General features: G+C 43.2%; 1 protein-coding gene across 2 annotated transcripts; it reads right to left on the reverse strand.

Annotated features, from left to right (window-relative positions):
• Positions 1 to 810: 810 nt before the first annotated feature.
• LOC129189896 (forkhead box protein N2-like) lies at positions 811 to 10,332 on the reverse strand. Of its 2 annotated transcripts, none has more exons than XM_054792077.1 (5): positions 9,892 to 10,332; positions 7,313 to 7,928; positions 4,522 to 4,643; positions 4,382 to 4,437; positions 811 to 3,125 (listed from the first exon to the last, which is right to left on the reverse strand). In XM_054792077.1, the coding sequence occupies exons 2-5, from the start codon at positions 7,886 to 7,888 to the stop codon at positions 2,785 to 2,787; spliced, it is 1,095 nt and encodes a 364-aa protein (XP_054648052.1). In that variant the 5' UTR covers positions 7,889 to 7,928; positions 9,892 to 10,332; the 3' UTR covers positions 811 to 2,784. The 2 variants fall into 2 exon arrangements, with proteins under 2 accessions (XP_054648052.1, XP_054648051.1); XM_054792076.1 differs by having other exon boundaries at positions 8,762 to 10,332.
• Positions 10,333 to 10,446: the final 114 nt, after the last annotated feature.

Here is a 10,446-nt window from a genome sequence, read left to right on the forward strand (position 1 = left end):
TGTATGTCAAACATGTACATCTGTTTAAAAGTGATGTGACGTCACACAACAATTGTACAACAAAATAACTGTACAATAGAACAGAACAACAAATCAAATAGTCATAATATATTCGTTTTATAATTATTATATGATAGTGGGCCGCACGGTGGTCTAGTGGTTAGCACGTTGGCCAACACAGGAAGAACCAGGTTCGATTCTCCCTTGGGCATTTCTGTGTGGAGTGTGCATGTTCTCCCCGTGTGCGCGTTGGTTTGGTTTAATTGTCGACTGTAGATAGGTTGTCCATAGGTTTGAATGACTGTCTATAAGTGCCCTGTGATTGACTACCCCACCTCTCTCCCAAAGTCAGCATACTCCCGCGACCCTAATGAGGATAGGTGGCACAGGCTTTTGCAGAGCTGCTGGTAATGTGAATGTTTTTGTCTTCTTCTCTTTGCATTTTGAATCTCCACTTAGAACCTCCTTTGGAGCCCACAGTGCAAAACGTCAATGCAGGTGAGGTTAATTGGTGATTCTAAAAATCTAAAAATCCATAGGTGTGAGTGTGAATGATTGTTCGTCTATATGTGCCCTGCGATTGGCTGGCGACCAGTCCAGGGTGTACCCCGCCTGTCGCCCGAAGTCAGCTGGGATAGGCTCCAGTATGCCCCTGCGAACCTAATGAGGAGAAGCGGTATAGAAAATGGATGGATGTATAGTATAGTAGATGTATAGTACATTACCATGAGGCTGTGTCAAAATATACCCACCAAACCATATAAAAATACACTTGAAAAAAAATTCAGATTGAAAAAGACACACTGGCAATAACAGAATGACAGATTTAATTTGTTAGATTAAAAAAAGTAAGGCAAAAAAATAAAAAAAATACAATTTGTAGGAATTGAGGTTTACAGTGGAGAGGACCCTGAAATGGCAGTGTTGCTGTTTTGGAAGTGTATATATAGGACATTCATAAATAAGCACATTCTCAAGCCAAATAAACATTCAAACACATTCAAAGCCAAATAAATGATAAACAAATGAATATACAGTATTACACTATGCCTTATCTGGTGGGCAATAGTGAGTCAGTGTAGCATGATGGGTCATTGCAGAGTTGTTGTGGAGGACTTTTTTTTTTACATCTAGTATATATTGTACTTTGAGGCCACAGTTTAGTGTTAAAACAGAACAAAAGTTAGTATTATATATTTTTTTACTTTAAAACAGGGGTGTCCAAACTTGCTCCACTCCAGAAAAATCCAATTCTTGTCATTTTTAACCTTTTGTTTATAACACACGCCAAAAGCAATCCAATGTAGGTCACGATATCGAAAGCAATGAAATGTATATTCGGGAAAACTAACGGCCTACATCTCAGATAGGTGTTACACTCAAATAGTTTTTAGTATTAGCTTGATCTTAATCTTGTGATAGCTATTTCAATACCTTTTATTTTTTTTCACAACGTGTTAACTTTTTTTCAGAGACGCAGAGTATCTTTTTTTTTTTAAACCGATACCAATAACTTTCTGCTTCTCAAGCCCGATATTATACCCATAACTTTTTTCATTCTACTTTTTAAAAATTTAGATATAAGTGTAATTTGTGCACACCTGGTGATAAGAAGGACTGGAACAAATTAGGATTTGACCAACTGCACCTTAGTACATCACTACTATCAGGAGAACCAGAGTCTAGAGGGGAGGGAGCCACCTGCTGTGACCCAGCAAGGTGCACTGTATTTGGGCACATGCTCCAAGCGCCCAGTGTGCCGCTGTGGAGGTCAAGAGAACCAGAGTATAGAGTGGGAAGCACAACCTGGTGTGGCCCAGCAAGGTGCACTGTATTCGGGCACATGCTACGAGTAGCCGGTGTTACGCCACGGAGGTCTCTGGCAAACCTTTTGCACTTTTCAAACGGCGTGTGGCTGGCGTTTCAGGTGGCTTTTAAGGTGGCTTTTAAGGTTTTTTGTGTGATCAATGTTTTTTTTCCCACTCCTCGTGAAGCATTTGGTACAACTACAACGCGAAATGTCTTCCCCTGAAAGTGAAAGTTTGTTTACAAGCAAGCTCAGGGGGAAGATACAAATTTACGAAGCAGGAGAAGTGAGGAGCGCTTGATCTGCTCACCCGCACAGTATGGGTAATCTGGCCTCACTGGAGCGTTTTTTAAATTATCGGTTATCAGAGCTATTTTTAATGCTATCGGATTTATCAATGATATCAATGATATGATAATGATCGTGCACCCTTACTTTTGTGTCATGATGCAGCTGGTGGTCGGTTTTAATTTCTACAATTAGGCCACGTGGCCAATAAAAAACAAGCTGCAGGCTGCAATGAGCCGCCGGGCTGAACTTTGGGCACCCCTCATTTCTTCTGCATGGAATGCACGAAAATAATAAAGATCATGGGTTCAACATTAAAACGTCTGTCTTGGTCTATCATATTCTCTTTTGCCTCATTAAAGACTTCATTAAAGCTTTCCAATATTTAGGCTACTGGGGGGGGTTATGATGCACATTAATATCTATGTAACAGCAGGACAAAGACTGTATGAAGAAACAGTGGTGTTATTTGAGTTGGAAGGACATCTTCCAGACCGGAGAATTACAGATAATTGGAAATACTCCCCCTAAAGAGTACAAAGAGTGTATATTTTGTCCACAAATGGGCAAAAGTGCTGACTTACAAGGAAAGTGAACTACAACTAAATCACTGGGCAGTGCCTTCGTCACAGAAAAGAGGCAGAAAAGGCAACAATTATCCAATCCATTGGTATTAATATATTAATATCTTAATATCCTCCCCCTGCTAAGTCCAGGAGTGACCCAGCAGCCTCCTGGGCATCGGCATCCAGCTGGAGGATTTCCACAGTCTCCAGGTCCAGCTCGGTGTCGTCCGGCAACACCAGGTACTGGTACTCTTGAGACTGGTAGTAATGCAACTCAATGTAGCCGCTGTCGGCCAGGGGGTCTTTCTCCAAGTCCCCGCTGAGCTCCTCTTGCCGGTATTCCACCGGCTCTATGGCGACCAGCTCCTCGTGATCCGGGGTCAAAGGAAAATCCGGGTGGTTGTCAAACGCTGGATTATCAGAGGCCAGGGTTGGGGTGAGCATGAGGGAGTGAGGAAGGGAATCTGGAAGAGAGACAACAAAAGGAAACAACGGAAGCACACATACAAGCGGCGCAGAAACAGGACACGCTTTGGCAGGGGTGTCTAAAGTGCGGCCCGGCGGCCATTTGTGGAGGGCGGCTGTGTTTTTATTGGCCCGCTGCACCATTGAAAAATATAATTTAGCAAGTAAAAAAAAAGGCAAAAATTGAAAACTTTTTTTACAAGAATATTATGTATTAGGGATGTCTGATAATATCGGCACACCAATGATAGATAGATAGATAGATAGATAGATAGATAGATAGACAGACAGACAGATAGACAGACAGACAGACAGACAGACAGACAGACAGACAGACAGATAGATAGATTAAATGCAGTAAACATGGGCACATTTCAGACATAGTTGCTCATGTCGATTAATCATGATTAATTCATTTAAAAAGTGTGATAAACTTGATCAAACTTTGTAATCATTTGACAGCTCTAATATAGATATATATACACTGCTCAAAAAAATTAGAGGGACACTTGGACAGAAACACAGGACCTTCTACGGCCCTGTTCAGCTCTCCTGGAGTAACTACCTGTCTCCTGGAATCTCCTCCATGCGTCCAGGTACCGCAGTGATGCCCTGGTCCAGATCTGGGAGGAGATCCCCCAGGACACCATCCGTAGTCTCATTAGGAGCATGCCCCCACGTTGTCAGGCATGCGTACGAGCACGTGGGGGCCACACAAACTACTGAGAATCATTTTGAGTTGCTACAATGACATTTTAGCTAAATGGACCAGTGTGCTGCATCATTTTTTCACTTTCATTTTTGGGGTGTCTTTGATTTCCCCCCTCTATAGGGTGATCATTTTCATTTCTATCAAATGATGTGGCATCATTTTGTTACTAATACATCACCCACTTATTATCAGGAAACATATTGAACATCATTTTTCCCCCAGTTTAGATCTAATGTGTTTTTGAAGTGTTCCTCTAATTTTTTTAGCAGTATATATACATACATACAGTATATATATTTATAGAAAGAGGCCTGAATATATATTGCTGCGTTACCAAGGAAATAGAAGGTTGTCGCTATGGCAACAGAGCGCAAACACAGGAACAATGTTGCATGCTGAGAAAGCTGGCGAGAGGTTGAGAAGCTGGCACTAGTAGAAGTGACACAGAGCGCGATAAAACAGAAGGAGCAGAAATGGCTCAAACGGGTCACGTGTGTGTCCTGACATCTCATTTCCAAAACCTTTCCTCATCCACTCACTGACCTGACATTTCCATCGAGTCGCACACTGCAGACATGCCATAGTCTGCTCCTTCCAGCCTGGATGGAAAACAAACAGCCACTAAGAGGTCTGCTTTGTCATATGTGCATTTTAAAAAGGTAAATAGAGGTCATCCATCTTACAGGGCAGGCTTGTTCACCAGGTTGCGGTTGGTGCTGTGGAACGTGTGGATCTTCCTCAACACCTCCAGAAGCGCCGCTCGATGCTCTGGACTCACACACCACAGAGATCCCTTCCCAACCGACTGGAAACAACCATTTAAAATATGTCAAATCGAGTCTGCGATTGATTCTCTCTGATAAAGCATGACTCGAACTTGAACTTGATGCCTCATTCCTAAGGGTCCTCGTTTGCCCAACCAGTCTACATGTGTTTTGTGTCAACAGTGTTCCTCGGGGAATTCTGTGGGGAGTGCTCTGGGAATATGGGGTACCAGACCACCTAATTCAGGCGGTTCGTTTCCTGTACAACCGGTGTCGGAGTTTGGTTCGCATAGCCAACAATAAGTCGGACCCGTTTCCCGTGAGGGTTGGACTCCACCAGGGCTGCCGTATATCACAGGTTCTGTTCATTACTTGTATGGACAGACACGAAGGAGACTGATTGACAGTGGTCTACAGCCAATCAGGACGCACAAAACGATGGGCGGTGCAGACAGACGAGCAAGGGAAGAGAGAGACACTCAACTTCCCACAGTGCAATTCTTCTTAAAGGGCGAGGCTTGGCCTGTAACAGCGTTCATATGCTGTAATTCAGTGGTCTCAGACTTGCGCCCCGGACGATAGTTTGTGGCCCCCGTCTTAAGATGAAAGATTAATGTTAGTGTGGCCTGCAAGTTTGATATGAATGACCCTTGTCTTGTGCGGAGCTGAACAACCCAATCACGGTGAGGTATAAGGCTCTCGAGGGCGAGACCTCGGCTGAACGAACCAATCACAGTGAGCTATATGGCTCTCGAGGGCGGGACCTCGGCCGGGCAGTATGTCCAACGCCTCACCACCTTTAGTCAGTCGCTCATTCATTCATTCCTCCACTCAGCTGGGCGGAGGAGAAGCCGTGAAGCCGCTGACTCCGCCGCTGACTCCGCTGCTTCTCCGTCAATCTTTGCTCAGAAATGAAGGAGGCGCTGTGATCTGTGATCCAGCCTATGTCTGTCTGTCGCGATCTCGATCATGGCCGATCGCACTCAGATAGCTGCTGTGTGTTTGTTCTTCTCCCAAACTCCGACCTATGTAACAGTGCACTTTCAATGTCTCCTTTTATGTATAGTTACACAAAGATGGCTTTTATTTTGACACACCTTTACAGTATATTACTTAATTGATGTCTTTGGTGCTTCCTGCCCCCTCCTCCTATTCCCCTTGTTTCCGCTATTCTTCATTCCTATTTCATATTCATATTCATATTCCTTCTTCCCTGTTTCTGTAACCCTAGGGAAGAAGGTATGCTTTCTCCATATTCCACTTTTCATATCATTAATCTCCTTTACATACTGTCATCCATCCCTTTTATCACTACAACTTTGTACATTATTTCATTTTGAACCCTTTTATCACAATGATAAAAGGGTTCAAAATGAAATAATGTACAAAGTTATAGTTATTATAATTCTTTATAATTGTAATTAATTAAGAATAAGAAAATAAAACAACCAATCAGTATGATTTCTTTTCTCATTCTTAATTTATTTTTTTTTAATCTTATTTTGTGTTAAAAAAAATAAAGATATTTGAGAACATTGCAATGTTATTATCAGAGCTTTTCTTGTTGAAATCCTGATGCGGCCCAGCCTCACCCAGACGCTGCCTCCAGCGGCCCCCAGGTAAATTGAGTTGAGACCCCTGCTGTAATTTAAAAAAAAGAAGCACTAAAAAAATTCCACTAAACAACAAAAGGTGAACAACAGAGTGAGGGAACACTGTATACAATTTTAAAAATACGTATGTACAGTAGAACAAATTTTTAAAATCACTTAAATGTATTTTATTTGTTTAGAGATGCGTGCTTTTCAATGGACGGCTGTGATAAATTGCATTATCAGTTATGTTATTTAGCACAAATTTAAAAATATTCTATTTTTATCATTAAGAAAATCAAATTATTTAAAATATGTTAACTTTGTCTTGAAATCACATTTGCTATTATAGAGTGTGTGACATGATGATGACTTTGAATGGAATCAGCTGTATTATGATGCACGAGAAAGCATCCATCCATTTTCTATGTCGCTTCTCCTCATCGGGGTCACACTGGAGCCTATCCCAGCTGACTTCGGGCGACAGGCGGGGTACACCCTGGACTGGTGGCCACATAGAGACAAACAACCATTCACACTCACATTCATACCTACGGACAATTTAGAGTCGCCAATGAAGCTAACATGCATGCTTTTGGATGTGGGAGGAAACCGGAGTACCCGGGGAAAACCCACACACACACGGCGAAAACATGCAAACTCCACACAGAGATGCCCAAGGGAGAATCAAACCCACCTCTTCCTGATCTCCAGACTGTGTGGCCAACATGCTAACCACTAGACCACCGTGCGGCCCGCAGTAGAAAGCATGAATCTCCAAAAATAATACATTTTGCAACCCATTTATTACAATTATTAATTTGTCATCTTTGTAAAATAAAAATAAAAAACACTCCCAAATTTGGAGATTTGTGCTTTCGGACTGACGGTGGTGATAAGTTATTGCATATTATTGCAAGTTAAAACGCATGAATCTCAACATTCTATTATTTCAAAAACCTAATCATATCAAATTATTAAAACATATTTTCATAAATAAAAGTGCCAAGATTTGGAGATACTTGCTTTCCACGTTGATATGAACTTCATTATATTTCTATGTATTCTATTGGAGAGGAACGTCTGGATCAAATGTGTGCATCGTGTGATGTCCTCACCTGACTTTTGTCCCTCTCGATGCGACAGAAGCTCTTGCTCAAGGACAGGTTGTGGCGCACCGAGTTCCTCCATCCTGCGCTGGCCGTCCTGTAGTAGGGGAAATTGTCCACAATCCACCCGTAGATGTCCTTCACCGGGAGCCTCTTGTCTGGCGAGTCTTCTATGGCCATGAAAATCAGACTACTGAAGGAATACGGTGGCTTGGCGGAGGCAGGATGCTGGCTGGCCGACTCCAGCTGAAGCAGCGGCGGTGTCGCTTTGGAAAGTGGCTGCAGGGGGAGCAGGTTTCCTCTCTGATGCAGCCAGCTGAGGCAGGTCAGGTCATCCTGGTATGAGGGACTTATCGCAGGAGGTCCCCCCTCCAGGTGATGGGACGCCGTGCAGTCGGAAAGGGGGGACGAAGAGGACTGGAGAGAATCTGCTGTCGCCGGAGAAAGGGAGGTCGGGGATGGCGGGAAGCAGATGGGCGAGAGAGGGAGGGAGATGTGGTGGCTGGGCAGGGAGGGAGAGAAGGGGCCTCCGAAAGCGATAGGACACGGAGACAGGCGGGGCAGTGTGTGACAGCTATTGTCCATCTCGCTCTCAGGAGGACGCTTCTGTCACTCACCTTTACGGCTGCAATAAAGACAAGAAGACAAACATTTCTACAACTGGGATTCTGGCTTTTTCAACAGGACAACGGTGCACTTCACACAGGACTTCTTCCAAAGGAATAAGATCACTCTTTTGGACCATCCTGCGTGTTCCCCTCATTTAAATCCAGTGGAGAACATTTGGGACGGATTTACAAAAATGTACAGTGTATGCCCTCGGTGAAGCCACCTTCACCACTTGGAGCAACATTCCCACCAGCCTCCTGGAAACACTGGCATCAAGCACGCCCCAACCCATTTTTCACCTCATTAACAAGAATGGCACAGCTGCTCATCACTGACTCCTTTTTTCCACATTTTATTTCTATTTAGTTTGTTTTTTTCGCTATGGGTCTTAAACCTTTCAGCCTATTTCACTTTGAGTGCTCGGGGATAATAACGAGTTATTGTTGTGCAGGTGGACAGTTAGCTTTCATTTTCTGCATGAAACAGTAATGACATAAATAAGATGGGCAGCGTTTAAGCAGTTAAATGTTAGCCATTCGGTCCACAGACTCCACACTCTGCTGTTCATCCACCGTAACGATCAAAGTCCATTACATGCACCGGTGGTGTCCCACCACCGCCACCATCATCATGACGTTATAAACTTATGTATTGGGGACTAGACGTGTTTTCTTTTAACATTCTACGTGCACTATAAGGCTCTTGTTGTCTACAAAGCATGCAGTTCAAATAGCAAATGGCGGAAGAATATAAAGTTTCAAGAAGCCGCCTTTTGTTCCCTTCAGGTGAGGAGCTCGTCCACAATCGTTCTTGTTTTGTGACCAATAAAGCGAAAACGATTAGACTCACCGCAGGAGGCCAAAGAGTTGCACTGGAAAGGAAGGCCGCCAAAATGTGCCTTTGTCGGGGTTAAAGGTGAATTTATGCGGACCAAAACTTAAAGTCAGGAGAGTGGCGGATCTCCAAGTGCGTGTTGAGTTGTGGTTGAGTTGCCATGGAAACCAAAGGGACGCTTTGCTGCCTGCGAGTCCGCGAGCGCGTACCCGGTGGAGGAGCGTCACAAGACAGACGGCTTGAGAAAGATGCAAACACACAAAACCTTCACAAGATAGTGGTTTGGAAAAAAAAACATTGACTCAAACATTGGGACACCAACAGGAAGTTGTTACTCTTCTGGTAACGCTTTGTGAACGTCATGCAAATTTTTTCACCGCAAAAAATATAAGTGCACCACCATGTGTTCCCGATAGTGGTTTCAGAGCACAGATTGTACAAAAAGTGTCTATATTCTTCACAATAAGGAGTTAAACTGAAAATTTGTCGTTCCGCCTTTAAAGGGGGAGTGGGAAGTGTCGCCTCGTGCACTGGCGTATACAGTGGTGGTGTCCGACCCCGCCGATGCCGTGTTCGATCTGATACTGAGTCAAATTTAGGCGAGCATCGGCGATACCGATACTTTGTGCAAATTCACCTGTCTGGTAAATTGTTATAAAATAGTTGTGCATTTCATATCATAGCATAAAGAATACACGGCGCTTAAAGAAATTATTAATTCAAATCAATTAATTTCATTGTTTATTGAAGTAATTTATTTTAAACCCTGGAGTATATTGAGGGAGCCGCGCCATATAGACAAGCTAATATACAACAACAGAAAAAAACAGGACAAAATCACATAAAATACGTGAACGACAAGCGGCATAGAAAATGGATTGGTGGAATTTAAAGAGTAAACTAATAAAGCCATTTAAATAAATGATAACTTTATTTTAGCTGATAAAGCGATATATCAGTCTCGACCCGCACATCACTAACATACATGAATCCCTTGCTATCACAGTTTGAATATCGCGCCCTCACTAGTTTTAGTTGACTATGGCCTATTTTTTCATCAAAAATTTGGACGGACAAGTTATCTTGTAGTTTTTTGGTCTTCAGGCATCAGTAATGTTATGAGACGTGACGTAAGATGACATTACCTTTCACACTGCATTGAGTCTGGCTACTGAGCCAGCAGAGCCCAGCTGACATGCCGTGGCTGAGATCGAGTGAAAAGAAGGTTCTCCTCTCATTCCGTCTGGAAGTGGTACGTTTTTGTGTTATTTGACCTCCTTCCCCACTCTTTGTTGACTTTAAGGTTAGAGTAACTACACTGGAGAGGCTAAGTACTTCGCTCGGTAGCTTGCTATGCTGGTGGTGGCCGTCTGTTATGTCCCTGCAGTTATCCCCGTAGCCTGCCCACGTGATGTAAACAAAGCCTAATAGGCGTTAAAGTGACTATCGGGGCGTTAGTTCATGTCTACAGGGCTTTAATAATGTTAAACTCAGCTACAAAAATATTAACTTTATTAACATCGACTCATATATCGCGTTATGAGCCAATTTACCACAATAAACGAGGAATTATTGTATACGTTGTCTCAGAGGAGCTATCCAAAATGAGCAGTCATGGCTGAAGAGGAAGCGGGATGTACCTAATCATGAACGACAGCACCTTTCACGACTACAGCTCAAAGACAGGCTCCAAAACTGTC

Source organism: Dunckerocampus dactyliophorus, chromosome 11, assembly GCF_027744805.1.
Source record: "Dunckerocampus dactyliophorus isolate RoL2022-P2 chromosome 11, RoL_Ddac_1.1, whole genome shotgun sequence".
Lineage (NCBI taxonomy): Eukaryota > Metazoa > Chordata > Actinopteri > Syngnathiformes > Syngnathidae > Dunckerocampus > Dunckerocampus dactyliophorus.